Source organism: Alligator mississippiensis, chromosome 5, assembly GCF_030867095.1.
Source record: "Alligator mississippiensis isolate rAllMis1 chromosome 5, rAllMis1, whole genome shotgun sequence".
NCBI classification, from domain to species: Eukaryota; Metazoa; Chordata; order Crocodylia; family Alligatoridae; genus Alligator; species Alligator mississippiensis.
In genome coordinates, this window is record NC_081828.1 from 212,368,459 (window position 1) to 212,390,073 (window position 21,615).

At 43.7% G+C, this 21,615-nt stretch overlaps 1 protein-coding gene across 4 annotated transcripts in view; it reads left to right on the plus strand.

The window, feature by feature from the left end:
- Nucleotides 1–21,615, plus strand: part of ADCYAP1R1 (ADCYAP receptor type I) — a 220,816-nt gene that overhangs the window by 76,137 nt on the left and 123,064 nt on the right. For all 4 annotated transcript variants that reach the window (XM_059729227.1, XM_059729228.1, XM_059729229.1 and 1 more), the window contains exon 3: nucleotides 17,659–17,764. In XM_059729227.1, coding sequence (XP_059585210.1) covers nucleotides 17,659–17,764 — 106 coding nt within the window. The remainder of the gene's footprint in view (nucleotides 1–17,658; nucleotides 17,765–21,615) is intronic.

The following is a 21,615-nucleotide window of genomic DNA, read 5'->3' on the forward strand; positions in this document are numbered from 1 at the left end:
GTGAATGTTGCTTTTGTTTCCCAACTGCTGGCTATTAATTAGGTTTCATTGTTATTTCTGCAGCTGCATCCTACCATCTGCTCCTTCAGTTGCTGGATGACAATATTGTTGGCACGCAGATAAAAACTGTACCTTAACATCTGTTTCCATTGATATGTACAATTAGAGGGAGCAAAGACCTGCCTCTTCCTCTGGGTCTATGGATTCCCCTTACACCTATTTACAACTGGGGTCATTTTGCAACTGTAGGTTAGACACCATGGTGATGAATGATATAGTGACTGGTCAGGCCAAGCGGCACTGATGCTTGCTACCATAGTAGCAGTAGATATAATGTCTGCAACTATAGTCAACTGGCAGGAGAGAGACTCTGAGCAGGGGTTATGGAGGCATCTGCTTAGATGCCTGCTGAGTTAAAGCTGATAAGAAATGGATACTACATCATATGTATACAAAGCTTCAGGATTTTGGATTTGGTGTACTTGGCTATAGGAATTTAATTGGCAAGTCGATTTTAACTGTTATTACAATAAATAAAAAATAAAAAAAAGAAGCCCAGATGCTAAGTTACTCAGGTGAGCCTCAGAAAGTACCATTAGCTTCTAGTGAAGGGTGGGATCTGCAATGCAAAAAGAAATCACTGAAAGGTGGAAGAGAAATCATGGATTTAACTAATGGCAGCTGCAAAATGGAGGTAAGGCAACAAGGATATCTGTGCATAACTATTAAGATAATTACATTTCTACATTGAGTATTTATTTTCACTTATGCTGGATTTTTCTTACAGTGCTTTTCCCCCACCCCTAGTTCTTTTTTCCTATATATGTAAAACTGTACTGGCAGAAGCTTATTGTAAATGATTGCAAAGCAATAACCTTGAGAATCTGTTAAGCAGCAATTAAAATGCATTAAAGTTCACAGAATAAACGGTCTGAAATGAAGTCAATTGTTTTATGTCTGCAACCCATGCTTCCAATTCTTTCCCATTGGAAAGCTGAAGAATGATTGCAGCGCAGTCCCATGGCAGAGGAATCCAAGAGAGGGTTTTTTTCTCTCCATAATTTAGCTGTACTACAGATTTCAGATGTGTAAGTAGGGGATAAGCTAAATACATAGACCCTGCCTTCACTTCCCTCTACCCATGGACCATCCTTCCTCATCTGGCGTGTGAATCTGAAGCAAATCTGCTTTGAATGATGTGTGTGTGAAGCATGGAACTGTGTATTTGCAACCTCCAATTTCGGGTTATAGAAATAAATTACTTATAGGGTGAAATTAGTATTCTGGATAAACTCTGGAGCAGTTTGCACCAGAATTTATTGCTTCTGGGTCCAGCATTTACACATGCATCTGGGACCTCAGCACATTGAACCAGGGTGGGGTGGCTCTGGCTGGCAGGGGTGCCAGGGGTCAGCCTGCCAGCCTAGAGATGCTCTGCTCCAACTGAACATGCTGCAGGGGGGCACTGGCCTGCAAACTGACCCCACACCACTCACCTGGCCTGTGGGGCTGAAAGGTGGTCTCCACTGGGCTTGAGGGTCTTGCTCTTCTTCCCAGAGTTAGGCTGATTGCTAAACGTAGGGTCAGGAAGGATTTTTTTCTTCTGGGACACAGTGCATGGACTTTGGGGGCTTTGTCTTCTGTAGCAAAGGCTTAGTCCTTTCCCTAGTATTTTCTCAATGGTTATTAGCTAATTACTTCCCTATCCTTTATATTTAAAGAAGTTTATTCCTTTCTACTTAGTACCCCTGCTCTCTGCAAGTCCACTGATAGCATCTGATGAGGCAGGCTGTAGCCCATGGAAGCTCATGTCTTTCTGAACAAGTTAGTCTCCCTGCCCTGCCTTCTGCCTGACTTCAGACTAACACAGCTAACCACCTGTAATGAATGCCCTGCTTTTCTAAGTGGCTTTGACTTTTTCTCATTGCTCCTGCTTGTACTTATGGCCTGCAAGGGGTGGTGTTGGCCTTTTCCATATTTTGCCTTGTAGGATTGCGGGAAGTTTTGAAACAGGGATTTGGGGAATTCCTTGGCTACATGCCTGCAGATGCAGCAGATTAGACTCAGCGACCTAGGAGAAACCTTCCAATCATACATTCCTAAATCCAGGAGAGCTGAGGATAACCCCCCACAGGATGGTAATGCGCTGCTTTTCCCCCATAACCAAGATGACAGCGGGCGCTTGTACACGAGATGTTTACAGCGGAGTGGCCTAATTAGCTCTGCAGTAAATGTCTCAGTGTCTACACATGTGGCCCTATTAGGCCCAGGAAGCTAATAAACTCTGCAGCAGGTTAGTACTTGTAAATAAAAGTACTATCTTGCAGCAGAGTTTGTTTTTTTTTCTGTGCAGTAATGCACATGTATATGTGACCTGGCTGGCCAGGGCACGAGGGTGCTTCAGTGTGGGGGCTGCCTGCTGGCTAGACCTGCACTGATGCACCCTTGTGCCCCAGCCAGCCCCACTGCAGCACGTTGAGCTAGGTTGGAGCAGCCCCAGGCTGGCAAGCCGACCCCCCAGGGCCCTTGCCAGCCAAGGTTTCTCTGCCTGGCTCACGGTGCTGTGTTCCCAGGTGCACATTTAAATGTAGCGCCAGGGAGCAATACATTCCAATACAATATGCTCCAGAGTTTCTTGCTGTGCATTAATATGCATGTGTAGATGTGCCCAGCATGACCCAAGGAGAAGGGCGGTTATTTCTACAAAGCTGGAGATGGAGTTGGTAAGGGCGGTATCATGTTCATCTTGGATATTTGAAGTTCTGAGTGAACTCCAAGAGAAAATGATATGCGTGAATTGCTGGTTTCTGTGCCAAGCCAGGTCTACCCCTCCCGAGGTCTCACTGGTCATACCGTGTGACACTAATGCAGCAACGGCCAAGGTTAAATATAGAGACAAAATTTGGCTCATGTCACTGGGATTTAAAATACAGCAGGACTACAGGGAGTTTGGACTGCAGGAGATGTCAGAAAATGAGCATTAGCGAGGCTATAATGTCCCTATGACTTTATTGGAAGCAAGACCCAAACCTTCAAAACTGAAGACACAACAAAAGGGTCTATGCTTATGTGCTTAAATAAATGTGTCCTGACTAATAGTGCCCTGCTTTCTCCAAGGTGCCAAGAACTGCAGCTTCCTTTGATTTAGGAGGCTAAATTTAGGAAGCCTGGCTTGAAAATCTTAGTCAAAGTTTATTATGTTTAGTGTGGATTAATAGCCTTGCATCCTTGGGGATTTTTTTCCTCTAACACACACACACACAAAATATGTCTAGTTTAAATATGCAAAAAACCCATCAGCCCTAAGTATCTGCGCATTGCAGTCGGCCACACAGCTGCTTGGAAAACAGCATCAGCTGAAGTCTGTGTTATCCTTAGAGAAAAGCTCTTTGCCACTGTGTTCTACCTTGACAAAGTCCTTGTACCTGCCATTCGTGATGCCAGGTTTAAAAGTGGAGTTGTCTATTATATTTCATCGAGTCTCAAAACAGAATAAGGATGTGATGTGGAAGACATAGGATTTCTCCTGAATCCTCCACTCCGGCATAAAATCTTCCTTGGTATGAGTGATTTGTAGGGTCTGTTTTTTTTTTATCTGTGATTATATGGAATAGAGTGAATGTACAAAATGTGGGCCATGTGGGGTTCATAAAGTGAAAATTGGGGCTTGGCTTTCCAGATCTGGAACTTCTTCAGCCCCTTTGGGCTTATTCGGAGTTTTGCAGTAAATTCTCCCTTTCATGAGTAATATTCTAGTTCTCATTGTTTGAAGCAGAGTTTCTCTGTGTGTGCAAGCGGCCCCTCACAACAGCCAGGTCCATCATACAGCAATGGAAAGAAAACATAAATAGGAAGATCCCAGAGCTTGGTCATAGGAGGCAGGCTGGAAGTCTGTAATCTTATGGCTGTGCTAGTATATCTTGAACCCTACCTGAGTCACTTTGAGGTTCAATTGACTAGATTTAAAAAGGTGTTTGAAATTTTCACAAATCACCGCAGTGACTTGGAACTATAGTCCCCACTGCAAGTCAATGGGACTTGTGCTCCTAAGTCTCTAGGGCACTTCTGGCAATCCTACTGCTGCAGGTTACCCATCACATTTGTTGTGTCTTATATTTGGGGTTTTGCTGAATGCTAGTCTATGTATGCTTGGTCATTTATGATGTACATGGCGGCAGCATTGACTTGTGAGTAGGAAATGAGATTGGGAGTCAACATTTGAGTCCTATATATGGCATCACACTCAGTCATTGCAAGTGTCTATACACATGCTCCGGGGTGGGGGTGGCAGGACATGTTTTAATTAAAGCTGCTCCTGGATGGCTGCTTTAATTAAAATGCCCCAGCGTCACATGTATTCGATGTCTCATATTTCAAAATGGCCACAGGGGTGCTTTAACTAAAGTTAATTTGGCGAGTTTTAGTTAAAGTGCACCCATTGCCTTTTTGAAACGAGGGACCCTGAATACACATGACGCTGCAGAATGCTGGAGCATTCTAATTAGAATCTATTTAATTAATTGAGTCTGTTCTGATGCATTCTAATTAGAAGTCATTGAAGCACATGTATAAGCACCATATATGCAAATCTAATTCCCTCGCTATAACTTGGGGTAATGATGCCTAACTTGCAATTTTTTGTTTCAAGCATCATTTATTCTTGATATTTTTTTCCCTTTATTTGCAAGGTTGCAAAAAGGTTGAAATCTTTGTTAAGGACCTCTTCCACCAGCAGTATCTTAAAGACTAAAAAAAAGTAGATACATATCTACGTAGCACAAGCTTTTGTGCGTTGAAGCTTACTTCATCTGATACATCTGATGAATTGAGCTTCAGCTCAGGAAAGCTTGTGCTATGTAGATATATATCTATTTTGGTTAGTCTATATGGTGTAAATTTACCTTGCCTTCTACCTCACTTCGGACTAACATGACTAAATATGTCTACTTGCAATCATTTCACAACGTGGATTTGTACCTGCTTCCAGACCAGTGTTAAAAAGAAAGAACCCTGAAAAATCCCTTAAGGTCCAGCTCCAAAGAACATGACATGATTAAGTGTTTATATGCCCTAAAAATTAGATGTCTAACTCTGGGTGTGGGATCCATAAAGCCAGATTAAATGCCTGAGTTCTATGGATTTTTAAAAGGAAGATTTAGGCACCTGGATTTAGCATGTGGCGCAGGGAGTATGAGAGGGAGGCAAGTGCATCAGCCAGCAAACATGAAGTGCAGAAGAGAGATGTGTATCTGGAATCCTGCCACTCTCCCAGTCTTACGTGACAGTTAGATGTCCTGAATTAAGTGCCTGCGTGGGACTGGCATAGTGTGAAAGCCGCACATGGGTTACTTGCATAAGTCATCCCTTCCTGTGTAGGCAACTGGCTTGTGCTTCTCTTTTGGAACAGCAGTACCCAAGTCAAGTCAAGTCAGTCCCAAGGCTGCTGCAACCATTGAGGCACCTAAGATGTTGTAACAACCCTCCTAAAATAGTTGAGTTGCTTTGTGTCATTGGTGATTCTTTGAGCAGAGTGACCTGGTGACACTCATCTCCTCTCCAGGTATAGATGGCCACTGGCTCACAGGGAACTCATCCACCCTTTGTTAGGTCTTGTTTTTAGCCCTGCTTGGTGTCCACTCACCCTCCTCACCCAGGCAAGCCTAGGTTGGGGCACCAGTTTAGTTGCCAACAACCCAACCATAGAACAGCTGTACTGGTTTACATGGTACTAAATAACCGATCAAGAGAGGCCTGGCCTGACAAACATGGATTATTTGCGTAAGTCATCCCTTCCTGTGCAGGCAGCTGGCTTATGTTTCTCTTTTGTAACAGCAGTGCCTACCTCTTCTATAACAGTCTAGTGGTTAGACAGTTTGCCCAGGAAGAGTGAGAGCTAGGTTTAAAACCATCTTCCTCTTGAGTGACTTCAAGCCCATGGCTCCCACTTCACAAACTATGGAATGGGCTGGCCTCGAGGTGGGAGGATGGGACTCTCCACCTTTCTTGAAGCTGGCCTATTAGGCAGCTGCAAGCGAAAGAATTGTGGGGCCAGAGACTGAAAGCAAGAGGAAGTGTGACTTAATAGTTCAGCAAAGGTGGCGCTCATCTGGGAGAAGGGAAATGCGGGTTCCAGTTCCTCCTGCCAGTATTAGTTCTAGTATTATATTAGACAAATACCATTTATACATGTTAAACCAATTTTGAGAGGAGGGAGCAGAACTCAGGGTCTTCATTCCTTCTCCTACAAGGGATGACCCATATCACTGGGCTACACTGTGTTTTTTTTCTCTGACCCTGTGACTTCTATATTCTTGGATGCCCATTTGGTTCAGGTTCAGAAGGAAAGAGGGAGGGAGCCTCTGTTTGGCTTTTTATATAGCCCGGTAGTAAAAGCATTCTCCTAGGAAGTGGGAAATTATAGATTTGAGTTTCCTCAGGCTAGAACCCTCCCATTTCCTGGATACCTACACCAATCATAAGGGCGTTCACTTTTATCCTTGAATGAAGGGGTGCTAAACTCAATGCTGTCAGTGTTAGACATCCTCTGTGGACAACTACTAGACCAGACAGGACGTGTCATGAGGATGCCTGACAACCAGCTCCCAAAACAGGTCTTATACTCCAGAATGGTCACTGCCCAAGAAGTGAAGAAAAGAAGATATTCAAGGATGTCTTGAGGGCCAATCTGAAAAAAATGGGATATTAACATCAATACCTGGGAGGCTCAAGCACCGAATCATTCCCAAAGGTGCTGTGGTGGATGACAAGACATTGATCCTTTCAAGAAAACTCACTTCACTATGGGGGCAGATAAGCTAGACAGACAGAAGGAAAGTGCCATGACTGAACATCACCTGGGTCTACTCCTTCCTCCCAGAACTATTTGCCACATTTTCAGTCCAATTTTCAGATCTCAGGTTGTCCTCCTCAGTCATCTATGGGCTCACTGATGACTTCCCTATTTAGTGGAAAGCTGTCATCATCATGTTGAGTGACTGCTGCTGCTGCTGACCCCACCAGAACTCTCTCAAAGGGATGCCTAGTTTTTGAACCCAAAATACACTTACATGTGTTTAGGCTGCTAAATTGTCAACTCCCGCTATACGGTAGCTGTTCTGAGAGCATCCTTAGCAGCTGAATTTTAAGTACCTAAGGCAGAACAGTTGGACATTTCTGGTGGAAGTTTTGTGGATTGCTCCCTTGAGGTCAGGTGGGTGCATCTACACATTCATTAATGCACCTTTACTAATGCTCTTTAAATTTAATGCCTCCAGGTGCCTACACACAAGCATGAAGGCTGCTTTGATACACTGGAATTCCAGCACATTGGAGCAGACTCGATTAAGCAGTCGCCATGCTCCAGCAGCCTCCTGCATCTTGTGTATCAGCATCCCTACATTTAAAAATGGTGGTGGGGGCACTTGAATTAAAGCGTGTTGAACAATCTTTAGTTCAAGCACCTCCGCTGCCATTTTTAAGCATGGGGATGCTGATACAGGAGATGTGGCTATGCTTTAATTAGTGCAGGTCTAATTAAAGCACTGCTCATTCCACCCCCAGAGCATGTGTAAAAGTGCCCTCCAGTGTGAGCATATTTTAATGCACATTAGTGAAAGTGCATGGTTTTTTGTGATACTTTAATATACATTGAAATAAGCTAATGCACATGTAGATGCACCCACCAAAAGTGCAGTTTAAGACTGCAAGTCCTTTTATTTTGATCTGCCCCTAAGTTGTCAATCAGCAAGTTAGGACATAATGAGTTTAAACACAATGGTCAGATCCTCAATGGCTCTTGATGATCATGCAGTAGTGTGCAGTTAGCTGGGGACCGATCTCGTTCACTTTAAAACGTGACAGACTAAATAACGTGTGTAAACTTGCATCATGCATACTTTTTATCAAAGACTGAAAAGATGTATGTGGGCAAATCACTGTGAGTCACAAACATACTGCACAAGTACAGCAAATCATGCTTCTATAACTGATGGGCCCTTTGTTTGCCTATATGATAGTTACTGATTAATGTCATGGGGTTACCAAGAAAATTAAACAGTATTTTAGGTGACATGGGATGTTCCAAAGTCCTGAAAATCTAGTGTGTCAAGGAAAGTAGGGGTTAGGGACGGCTTTGCAAAGTAAAATACTCCATTTTGGAAATGGGTGAAACATTTTATTTTGATATTCTCAAAGCCAAATAATACATTTTGGTTTGTTGCACTGATGCATAATGTCTCATTTTGCATCAGTTCAATGTTAAATGAGTTGGAGAGTGATAGGAAAGTGAAAAAAACACAATTATGACTATGAAGCTAGACTGTTCTCAGCTGGTGCTAGACTGTTCTCAGTGGGGGCAGATGACAGAACAAGGAGCAATGGTTTCAAGTTGCAGCAAGGGAAGTTTAGGTTAGATATTAGGAAGAACTTTCTCATGAGGATGGTAGTAAAACACTGGAACAGATTACCCAGAGAGGTTGTAGAATCTCCATCTTGGGAGCTTTTTAAGACTTGGGTAGACAAAGCCTTGTCTGGGCTGATCTAAATGGGGCTGGCCCTGATTTGAGCAGGGGATTGGACTAGATGTGACGTCCTGAGGTCCCTTCCAACTCTCTTTTTCTATGATTCTGTGGTCTTTCACTGTTAGAAGTTGGGGTTGTGCCAGGCCTGGACAGGTCTTGAACCAAAGGAGCTTTAGTGAGCTCCCTGGAGCCTTTGTTACTTGTTACACCCAAGAAGCCTTTAGTCAACGGGAGAACTGAGACCTCCAGTCCAGAGTGAAACTTCTCCAGAGTCTAGAGAAGTGAGACCCACTTTCCCTGCAAAGTCATGATTTGCTTTTCTTCTTTGGTTCTACATTTCTTCTAAAGGTTCCTCATTTAAAGTGTTTTGCATTATCCATATCTTTTCCCTCCTTCTCAGCCTATTTTTAGGGTTATGCTGCCTCATTTTATTGTGCTGTTTTGCTGACAGGTTACTTAGGTACTCCTCCACTTGTTTCTTGAATAGCTCCTCCACCCCCATACATGCTCCCTTTGAGCATCGATGCATTAGAGGTCATTTTCAAAGGGAGAGACTTACCGAGAAGGCTGGTGTACAGAGTTCTGTTGCAGCTCTCCCAATAATACCTTTAATAAAAGAGATGAGCTCTCCTTTGCCTTTTCCCACCTTAACATAGCACCAGAAGCAATGCTTCGTAGTTTCGATGTGAACCAGGTAGATTTTAGAATGGCAGCATCAAAACAAACAAAAAAAATCATCCATCTTGATTTGCCATCACTGTATTGTGCTCTCAGGCCTCTCACTTCAGCATCCTGGTCTCCACTCCCAGTTCCATCAGTTCTTCCAAATTTCAAGCCCCTTCCAGGGAACATGAGAGTGAAAGCTTTTCAGCAGGACTTGCCAATCAGAGCTGGGGGCTGAAGGAGTAGGATGTATGTTAACACTCAGGGCAAATAGCTTTAATTTAATTAGGGGATTAATTAAAGCTTTCTCCCAGGAGGGAAGAGGAGGCTTTTACAGGCACTTCTCGAGATGGCTGTTTGCTGCTCAGTTCTGTTCCAAGTATGACTCAGATGAGACTCACATTGAACAGTGACTTCTTGCTGGATTCCAAACAAGACGCATTTCTTGTTTGAGATATTTTCTTTAAGATTGTATTTAAATGTAATAAAGTGTAAATGGTCAAATAAATAATAACAAGTAATAATAACACTTTGCTTTTCAAAAAGATGAGCAATCATGCTCAGCCACAATACAAACTCTTAGAATCAAGTAACTAAATCCTTGGATGATGGTGTCGCTATGGACATAATCTTTCTAGACTTTAAGAAGGCCTTTAACATTCTCTCTCAAGCCATCCTCATCAATAAATTAAGTGATTGTGGCATTGATGCCTACACAGTTGGACGGGTAAAAAATTGGCTGATGGGATGCACCCAGAGAGTAGTGGTGGATGGGTTGTACTCAACCTGGTGAGATGTGAGCAGTGGGGTCCCCCAGGGCTCAGTCCTTGGTCCGCACTGTTTAACATCTTCTTCAGCAACTTGGACGAGGGGGTGGAAAGCACGCTGTTCAAGTTTGCTGATGACACTAACATGTGGGGTGAGGAGGACACACTTGAAGGGAGAGAGAGGTTGCAACTAGATTCAGACAGACTACAAAAGTGGGCAGATGAGAATAGGTTGGGGTTCAATGTAGACAAATGCAGGGTGCTGCACCTTGGGAGAAGGACTCCACAGCACACATACAGGCTGGGGAGTTCCCTTCTTGAAAGCACAGAGGCGGAAAGGGATCTCGGAGTCATTTTTGACTCCAAGATGCACATGAGCCGCCAATGCCAGACCGCAGCCAGCAAGGCCAGCCATACCGTGTCATGCATCCAAAGGTGCATCTCAAGCTGGTCCAGAGAGGTGATACTCCCCCTCTATGTGACTTTGGTCAGACCGCAGTTGGAGTACTGCGTCCAGTCCTGGGCGCCGCACTTCAAAAGGGATGTGGCCAGCCTGGAGAGGGTTCAGAGGAGGGCCACCCGCTTGGTGAGAGGGCAGCAGGACAGGCCCTACGAGGAGAGACTGAGGGACCTGAACCTGTTCAGCCTCAGCAAGAGGAGGCTGAGGGGGGACCTGGTGGCTGCCTGCAAGTTCATCAGGGGGGATCAACAGCAAAGAGGCAGAGCCCTTTTCTCCCCAGCACCACTTGGGGTGACGAGGAACAATGGTCACAAGCTGATGGAGAATAGGTTTAGGTTGGAGATCAGAAGGCAATATTTTACAGTTAGGGTGGCCAGAATCTGGAACCAACTTCCTAGGGAAGCGGTCCTCACCCCTACCTTGGGCAAATTCAAGAGGAGGTTGGACGATCACCTGTCTGGGGTCTTGTGAACCCAGCATTCATTCCTGCGTGGCAGGGGGTCAGGCTAGATGATCTGATCAGGTCCCTCCTGACCCTAGCTACTATGAAACTATGAAACTATGATCCATACGAATTCCAAATGGCCCTTCACCAGGAAATTAGGTTTTGTACTAGAGGAGATTGGTCCAGCATTGGAAAGCTAAAATTCTCCCAGATTATTCACCTGCCCTGTGCCCCTGATCCTGGATCACATTAAGAAACAGAATTTAAAGCCACCAATGAAAATGGCCACTTGGCAGGCTTTCAGGGGAACTCCAGTAGAATAGGTCCAGTAAAATAGCCCTATAAGGCCCCTGCCATTAAGTGTTCAGAGTAAGAGATGCCTGGAGGGGAGAGGGGGCATGGAAAGTTCTTGGAAAGGTAGTAACACAGAATCTGCAGACTGCAAGGAGTGGAGATTACAGAGGATATTAAGGGCGTTTGTACACATCACGTATTTTGTTCTTTCTTGTGCTCCAGTGGCATGACTCAGTACATGAGTGGGTTTTTTCGGACACTTTACAAGTATTTCTGGTGCATTAAAGTAAAACTGCTCAGACATAGTTTAGTTTGTCTTACCACCGATTAAAGTGGCATGTCTATGGATTTGTTATGTGCAAATACAAAGGCTAAGTCATCTTTGCACTTTCCTGATCTTGAGCTTCTCTAAGAGTTAAAGCAGCACCCAGCCTACTTGAAAGAGACCTGCAATCTTTCCATGTTTCAGCAGCCTCCTTAGATCGCTGCTCATCATCCAACGCTGCCCCGAATCTCTGGATAGTGGTAACCCATGTATGATACACCCTGAGCTCTCACACCAGACCCTCACACCAGAGCTCTCCCAGGGTCCTTGGAAGGTAGCATGTGGCTGTTTCCACAGGCCCTGTGCCTATGTTGGAGGAGTCTTCAAAGTATTTAAGGCCATTTTATGCCAGCAAAAATGCTTAAAAGAGGGTTGTGCATCTCACCAGCAGAGGTCAACCAGATGAAAAAAGGTTTAGACATGTATGTGGAGAAATACATTCACATGTATGTTCCGTAAGGGGAAAGAGAAGAGTTGACATCTCTAAACTTCAGGATCTACAACAGCCTCTTAGAGATGGACTAGGAAGCCACTTTCCCTACAGTATTGGGAAATGTGCCTTTAAGGGGCTTGACTTCAGAGAGAGGAAATTAAAGGAGTTGACTGCAGGCACTCATGTTATATGGTTGCATTTATAGGTCACTGAATAAGGATGATCTGCTTCAGGCAATCTGGGCCTAAATGCCACATCCTAAAAGACAGACAAGGTCCTTTGGGTAAACTGATATACTTTATTAGACCAACTCAAATAGTTGGAAAAAAATTCTTCTTTGCAAGCTTTCAGGTACAAATTCCCTCCATCAGCCTGATGAAAGATACTTGTACCCGAAAGCTTGCAGAGAAGAATTTTCCCAACTATTTAGGTTGGTCTAATAAGATATATCAAATTTACCAAAAGAACCTTATCGGCCTATGCGCGTAGACCAACACAGCTACAACCTCCAGCCCTATAATATCCTCAAAGAGTGGCGTTATTGCAGTTATCTAATACCAGGAGTGAAGAATCTTCCTCTGGTATTGGCTGTAATTAGAGACAGGATGTCAGACTAGATGCACCACCGGGCAGTTCTTATGTGCTCTGATGATTGTATTGAGAATGCCTAACTCATGTCAGTGGTGACCAAAAATGGATTTTATAACTGGTCCCTGGAATGAAAGCTTACATGTGGCTAATCAGGAAATAGCATACGCTGCAGGCAAACTAATATACCCCCTATGCAGAATGACCCCTATGGATGACAGCCATTAAGTGAAGTGAATTTTAGATTGAGCTGCAGGAATTTTGTAATCTGCAGTTAGACACACAATTCCCAAGGCATAATGCAGTTTAAGAACCTAACCGGTTTTCATGTAAAACAGTTTGAAAGGTATCGATGCTCCATTGAGCCAGCGGGTTCTGTCATTTTACATGCAATTTGCTTCAAATGTAAGTGTCAGAAGCATTCTGGGTATGGCGCTATTGTGACTTGGTTTGAATAGGTTTCTAATGGCTTCACCCTTTCACTATGGCTGAAGTGTTTAGAAATTGCAGTAGTTAGGTTTCCATTCAGGCCCCCAGACAAAAGCAGAATCAGGTGACAATGCAAGGGCCTTTATGGAGAAACCTGTTTTTTTGACTGCCAGGCCAGTGTTTTTGGAATCGGTAATGGTGTGAAATCAGGATCAAGAAAAACCAGAGAATCAGCAATTCTTCCTGAACATCTCAGCTTTTCACAATGATTTTTGCTAGGCTTGTCCCCATTTGTGACCATTAGAATTGCTTTGCATTGAAAATGGAGATTAAAGTTAATAAAATTGTTTCCTTCCAAAAGGAAGCCTCTTTTCTGTAATCCCTTCATTTTTATTCATATTTTGGCAAGTTAGCTTTAAAAAAAAATGAAAATCATAATAGAAATTGTAATGCAAGGAATTCAGTATGAAGTAAACAAGCAAATGTACACAATGAACTAAATTAAGTCGTGGTATAATTTTGCCAAAGACAGTTGCTGCAAGGATAAATCTGAATTCATTTAATTAAAGCCATGCAGATACTTTTATCATCTTAGTGCCTGATCTAAATCCCACTAATGTAGGAGAAAGACTTACCTTTTCATTACTGACCTTTGGATCGAGCCCATGCAGATAGAAAATGCCAAGATCAAAGAAGAAAGGGAGGCTAATGTTATTGTACAATTATTTTAATCACTTCTTTGAGTGAAAAATTGCACAGATCCCTATTAAATCAGGACTTTGTTTAGATGAACATACCACCTGACTCCATAAATGCTTAAAGGGTGCTGAGGGAGTTAGGTGATGTGATTGCAAAGCGATGGCCATTATCTTTGAAAACTTGTGGCTATCAGCAGAAATCCCAGATGATTGCAAAAGGGCAAGCAGGGCCCATCTTTAAGAAAGAGAAGAAGGAGGATCCAGGGAACTACAGACCAGTCAGTCTCACCTCAGACCCTGGAAAAACCATGGGGCAGGTCCCCAACGAATCTACTTCTAAGCACTTGGAGGAGAAGGAGGTGATTAGGTACAGTCAGTGTGGATTCACCAGGGGCAAGTCATGCCTGACCAATCTGATTGCCTTCTGTGATGAGATACTGGCTCTGTGGATGCAGGGAAAGCCATGGATGTGATATATCTTGACTGTAGCAAGGCTTTTGATACCATTTCCCACCACATTCTTGCAAGCAAGCTGAGGAAGTATGAGTTGGATGAATGGACTGTAAGGTGGATAGAAAGCTGGCTGGACTGTCAGGACCAATGGGTAGTAATTAATGGATCAATGTCTAGTTGGGAGCCGGTATCAGTGGAGTGCCTCAGGGATCATTCCTGTCACCAGTTTTGTTCAATATCTTAATCAATGACCTGGAAGATGGGATGGAGTGCACCTTCAGTAGGTTTTCAGATGACACCAAGCTGTGGGGAGTAGTAAATACACTGAAGGATCGGGCTAGGATTCAGAGAGACCTAGACAAATTGAAGGATTGGACCAAAAGAAATCTCATGAGGTTCAGTAAGGACAAGTGCAAAGTCCTGCACTTAGGACAGAACAATCCCATGCACCGGGACAGTCTGGGAGCTGACGGGCTGGGCAGCTGCTCTGCAGAAAAGGCCTTGGGGATTACAATGAACAGTAAGCTGAATATGAGCCAACAGCGTGCCCTTGTTGTGACAAAAGCTAACAACATAACAGGCTGCATTAGCAGGAGCATTGCCAGCAGATCAAGGGAAGTGATTCTTCTCCTCTACTTGGCACTGGTGAGGACATATCTGAAGTACTGTGTCCAGTTTTGGACCCCCCACTATAGAAAGGAGGTGAACCAGTTGGAGAGAGTTCAGCAGAGGGCAGTGGAAATGGTTTGTGGGCTGGGACACCTGACTTATGAAGACAGATTAAGGGAACTGTGCTTATTTAGTCTGGAGAAGAGAAGACTGAGAGGGGATTTAATAGCAGCCTTCAACTACCTAAAGGGGGACTCCAATGAGGATGGAACTGGACTGTTCTCAGTGAGGGCAGAAGACAGGACAAGGAGCAATGGGCTCAAGTTGCAGCAAGGGAAGTTTAGGTCAGTTATTAGGAAAAACGTTCTCGCTAGGAGGGTAGTAAAGCACTGGAACAGGCAACCCAGAGAGGTGGTGGACTCTCCATCCTTGGAAGTTTTTAAGACCCGAGTAGACCAATCCTTGGCTGGGATGATGTAGTTGGGGCTGGTCCTGCTTTAAGCAGGAGGTTGGGCTACATGACCTCCTGAGGTCCCTTCACACCCTCATTTTCTATGATTTTTTGATTCTGTGATACAATTTGAGTTGATTGTGCAATCTACAAATAAATGCCTGCATTTCCACAAGTTCTGTGAAACAAGCCCTTTTTGTTCCCAAAGGAATTATGGGTCTTGGGTTTAAAATTCATTTGAATTTCATGTTTCTTCTGCCTGGCTTTTTGATTTTTTGTGATATGTATCCATGCACTTTATTATTGCACATATTGTTGGTATTTCTGGGTATCTACCTCATATGAACTTTGGAAACTGAAATTATCCTTCAGGCAAAAGAAAGCTAATTGGAAGGCTGTGACCCGTGGAAATGTCTGTTTAAGCTACTATTTAGATTTTTCATTGCTCTTCAATTGCTCTCCGAGGGCTGGAGACTTAATATCCCTGTGCATGAGTGCTGTACAATAAATGAGAAACAGTGAACTTATTGGGTTTAATCTGTCATTTCTTGAGCCCTCCTGGAAAATCTCAACGTGGAAAAAAGGGTTAAGGTGCTACTGACCACTTTACTGTAATACCCAATTAAGCACAGAAATGCCCGGCCAAATTGTGTTTTACTTCTGGGAAGTCGGCATGTTTTTAGAAACAATGGGTAGACGCGGCATTGACCTGTGGCTCCAGAGAGCTGGGTTCTAGTTTTGGCTTTACCACTGTCTTGCTAAGCCATTTTGTGCCTCCTTGTGCCGGGCTGGGAAAATGCCATTTATCCCTTTCTCAAAGTGGTTTATGATCTACTGCTGAACTAGGTAGTGGTATGATGAAACGTGCTATTAAACCTTATTACTAAACCAATGATAGCGTTTAATAAACACAGTATTAAACAGTATTAATAATAATGGTATTGTGCCAGCGCTGAAGGAAACTGAAGTCCTTTATTTCTCCGAAGAATGGGTTCAGCATAAGCGGGGAAGCCTTCCGCCAGTATAGCTCTGCCCCAGCGAGATACAAATCCCTTTCTTTGCTTGTTTAGGCAGGTTTGACCAGTACAGAATGACAGTGCTGGGTTTTGTGATCTGAATCCTTTCCCACTACAAACCAGACGTGGCCCATGACATTCAGTTCACACATGCCACCAAGCAGTCACTGAACGGGAATAACTTTCGGGTCCCATCGAGCTGAATGTGAGCCAGTAACCTAGCAACAAACCCCTTTATTGTGCAAAACTTGTGTTTATTTCTTTACCGACATTTGGACCGGGAGTATTGGCCAGCCCTATTTTTTCCAGGTCCTAATCAGTTCTACGTTGTAGCATAGCAACAGCCGTTAAGTCCTTGGGAGGTCCCATGGAGTTGTTACAACATATCTTTTCTTGGCCAGTCTAGTTTAGAGAAACGAAGCCCTTAATGTAGTTAGGTCTGGTTTGTGCTGCCGGGAAAATGGTGTTGTCATTTCCTTCTGGGAAGGAAAGTGTGTAAAAACAAATAGTTCTGGTCAACAGAAAAGCGTCATAACGGAGATGGAGCTGTATTGTCCCGTATCATTATCCATCCCCACCCATTGATCATGAGGCTTTCCCATAAAGGTGTAGGGAGGTAAGTAGCAAAACAGATGAGAAATTCTTCCTAAATGAAATTCATGATAGAGAGAAGTGTGTATGTGTGTGTGTGCGCGCACATGTGTGCATGTGTATATGAGCATGTGTGTGTGAGTAGGGGGGCAGGGAGGGAAGGGGATGGAGGCACACACCCTCATAATTGCTTTTATATTTCTCTCTCTTTTTCTGTCTACTGGTTGGTCTACATAGGTTTGTGATCTTAGGCATTCTTCCAGCTAGATAACTGTAGTCCTTTGTTTCAAGTGTTACAGACATATTGCTGACACCCCAGGTTCAAACCTTCATTCTAGCCAAAGCCAACTCATTTATCCCAGCGCTTGAGTACTGGTGAGTAAAAGATACCAAGGCTCACACTTGCAGTCTATATGAAGTACAAAATGGAAACAAATTACATCCAAGGGAAAAGAGTGGATCTTAAATATGCTTTCCTTGTGCATACAAAGTCTCGAGCTGAGGCCCCTGTAGAATCAGAGGAATAGGGCAGGAGACTCATTAATTGTGAACTGCATGGTTTGTAGTTTGGGAAAGAGCCTTGGTGGAGCAGCACAGCATGCTTGAAATTGCTGCTCTCAGGCATGCTCCGTTTATGGTTGTAAACACGACCAAGTTTGAACAAAGAAATATTAGACATAGATAGCAGGAAAATGTATGTACACAGCTTGCGTGCAATGTTTAATCTCCATTGTGACCCCATTGCTTGTCCTTCTGTCTTCTGCATTGAGCAATGAATCCATGGCACACATACATTTTAACTTCCCACAATGTTTTTCTCCCCAAGAAGAGGTCTGCAAGGTTTTTCTGGGTCATTCATGAGTGTGGCTCCCTATCTACTTAGCGTACATTAATTGTTCTTTCTTTCTGTTTTCCAGGTCGTGGCAGTGCACTCAGACTGCGTCTTCAAAAAAGAGCAAGAGGCGTGTCTGGAGAAAATCAGAAGAGCGACTGTGCTGAATCCCATGAATGATTCCTCCCCAGGTGAATTCCAGTCTGGGGTGGAGATATGCATCTTGAATGAATGCTTTCCAGAGCTTTCCTTTTATTGTGTGTGGGAGGGATACACAATACATTGCAAACAAGTTGGTATAAGAAAGTTAGCAACGGAGGTAAATTAAGGCGAATAGACATTAAAAGGGAATATGCTTTCTTCCATTAGATAGGTGCTTTTAGGGACCTGATCCAAACCCTACTGAAGACACTTGAAAGGTATTAGATCAATCCCTGTGTTCTTTAGGAGCATCTGGCACCAACCACTGTTGGAGACCGACTAGTCTATTAAGCCTGTGGACAGATATAAATTGTATCGGCTTCAGTTTATGTTGGCGTAAGATATTCTGATGTAACTGTTACGTCTGTCTGCTCCTAAAGCAGTATAAGTAGAGTGAAACCCTTGCACTATCAACACTGTTTCAAACAAATTTGAATGTAGGGATATTTATCTCATTTATATTGCTAGGGAAGCAAGCAGCTTTAAATTAGAAGAGCTGATATGCCCTCCCAAGTACTGAATCCCTACCTACCACCTTTTACAGTAGTTTAAAGGAGGTGTATCGGGAAACCCCTAATGCCCCCTTTGTTTGACCATGTTTCCACCCCAAAAGTGTCAAGGCAGGGTTTGGGAGGCTGTCCATTAGCTCTTTGCCACCAGTTCATCTTTTGCTGTAGGTTAAGTTTCCTGGGGCCAATTTACCTGGCTTTTATGGGCAGAATCAGGTAGTGGCCCAGTGCAAAGTGGTCCCGTTGGAATTGTGCAGTTCAGCTTGTACAGCAGCAGCAGCAGGAGCCTGCTCTGTTGTACAGCTACTTGCTAGCAAACTGAATGCTTGATGAAGCCAGAGCAGAACACAGGGGACACCTTTCATTTTACCCACAGGCTTGCCCTATTATTTTTGAGATCTACCCCAGTCTTCTCTGGTGCCATAAATGTGGGCAAGTGAGAGAAATCTTTGCTCCCCTGCAGACCTCTATGTGCAATTACTTGTGCTAATACCAAATGATCAATTGGCAGTTGCTTAGATGTGGAAATCTCTGGGATGGAAGGAACCATTAGATCACCTACTCCTTCTTCTTGCATAACACAACCTGGAGTGTTACGCAGTTATTCCTCAGCCATTATCTTTGAGAACAGAGTGCATTTATCAGGCTGTTCACTGATTTTTTTATTTTTTTTTCTCTTACATGCCTAAGAAACTCAACTCTGGACAGAGTTAGGACTGGAGCTACCACCACTGCTACGGGGCCATTGTGTCTACAGAGTCCTTCCTCACACAGGAAGGAAGTGATCTCTAAAGACCCCATAAGCCCTTGGACTCCCCTTGGGGCAGGGGGTGGTAGGGGTTGCTTACTCAATGCCCCCTTCCTCTTCTTGAGTAACTGGGTGGGAAGGATGTCAAGTAGGGACAAGCTATGGGTGCTTTTGGGGGAGAAAGCTGCATGCATAAAGGTAATAATATGTATTCATCCTCTAGCCAAGAATCTAAATGCATTTGTTCTCAGCCTCTGGGAGGGTAGTAAAACACTGGAACAGGCTACCTAGAGAGGTGGTGGATGCTCCATCCTTGGTGGTTTTTAAGACCCAGGTAGACAAAGCCTTGGCTGGGGTGATCTAGTTGAGGAGGATCTTGCTTTGAGCACAGGGTTGGACTAGGTGTGACCTCCTGAGGTCCCTTCCAGCCTCATTTGCTATGACTCTGTGATTTGATGTCCAATAGGAATTCCCACACCTAATCAGACTAATGGCCAGTTTCCTGATTCCTGTGCTAGCTAGTACCGGATGATTCACAAGAAGGTGCAAGAATCATTGTAATGGAGATTTACGGTATTATCTGCCCACGGGTCTTTTCCTGCTCCATCGAGATAGGGTGCATTGTGTTGGCACTCCAGCAGCCTTCTCAAGGTTCAAATGAAGTCTGTCATTTGATCCTCTCCCTCAGCCTTGAACTCTGCAAATAAATCTAGGTGCCGCTATTCTTCGGACACTTGCTGGGGTTTCATTTAGGCGATCTAGGGTGCGTCTACACGTTCATGAATGCACTTTAAATATGGTACATTTACTTTAGTACTTCCTTAATAAAGTACTAACTAAATGTGCTGTACCTAGACCTATTGCACAGTAGCACCGGCGCACGGTTATTTAGTAATGCTTACTGGGCATTAGCCTAATAACACTGTGCAGTAGGCTATGAGCGCAGTTTTTGCCATGACACGCTATTGAGCAGTGTTATTAGGCCAATGTGTAGTAAACATCTTGTGTAGATGTGTCCCCAGTGAAGGAAACAGAAGTTGCTGTATTTCACTGCCTTAAGGTCTGCCTGAACTGCTATCAAACTGGGAAACACAGGTGTTAAGTTGACTGTTCCTAACACAATAGTGTATTTGCTTTGACAGTACTTATGCAATACTTTCAAATGTAAACTAATTAATTCCCAGGTTCTCTTGGGAGATGCAGTATTATAATCCTTTTCACAGAGCTGGGGGAAAAGGAGATAAAACATTCAAGTGATTTAGTGAAGGTCACACAGTAAGATATTAGCAACGTCAGGCTTAGAGCTGCAAAAAAGATTATATGAAAACAGGTTATTCACTGAAAACTACAGTTTCAGGGTAGCTGAATCGATTTCCCAAATTTGAATTTGGTGAAGAGTTTGGGGCAAAAAAACAATAAAACAAAGTAGAAATGAAGTGTTTGACTTGTTTTGTAATCCCAGGAATTTGGCTGATTTTTCAGGTTAATCTGAAATGAAGCTTTGGCTTGTTTTTCTTTAAGCTTGATTTGACCACAGAAGCAAAAAAATCAATTTTTCACACAGCTCGGCTAGGTGTGGGTAGGTGGTTGATTCCTCAAATCAAGCCATGCCTGTGTCCTTTAAATTATACTTTTTGGAGTAACTTTAAACAACAACAAGGGGTTCAGACATACCTTCTGCTAAACAGCATATGCTGTACAGAACCTCATTCTTCACTGGCATAGATTGGCCTTGCTCCATTATTGAAACTGTTAGTTTACAGGGGTTGAGGATTGGATCCTCTACAGTATCTAGAAAAGGATATCTGGGAGTTCATATGCAATACTGATCCTGCACAGATCTGCAGTGTGTGCTGAGAACCCAGAGGAAGGATTGCCTGTAGGTGTAGTCCCATCTGCTGTGATTGTGTCTATGCCATTGTGAGATGTTAACACAATGCTTGAGTGGTGAATTTACAAAGTCGGAAAGAGAATGCTAGTGATAGATCTTGCTAGTTAGGGGTCTTATCACACCTTATGCTGTGAGATGCACAAATGTTGATCGGTGTTAGTGTTAGCTTGGAGTTTGGAGCAGTTGCACCCTTAGTCTAGAAACCTTCTGTGACCGTCCCCCACCTGCACAGCTGTGACTTGCCACTGGAGGCCTGGTGAGCAGGGGCAGGACTAAGAGCTGTAGCTGTGAGTTGCCCGTAGAGGGCTGGTGAGACAGGACAGGTTTCTATCCCTGCTCTCTGGGTAGGGGTGTGAGAGATCCTGGGATACTGGAGGACTTCAACTTGACAGCACATTTGTGGGGTGTGGCCACATTTTAAAGGAAGAGGAGCTGGGTGGTACGGAATTAGAGATAATTCTGCCCTGGAGTGGCATATTAACAAGAGCTTAAAACCACTTTAAGGTGTTAATGTGTGGACTACCCAAGGTTTAAGCGCTCCAGGACCTGTCCAAAATTACCTTGTAACAAGGGCCTAGGGAGTCATATTTCTACCAAAAGTATTGTTTTAATATCCAGTTGTAAGTGGGAGTTTTGTTTTGGGAGAGAAAGAGAGTTAATGCCAGTATTATATCTAAATCCTACAGTAGTCAC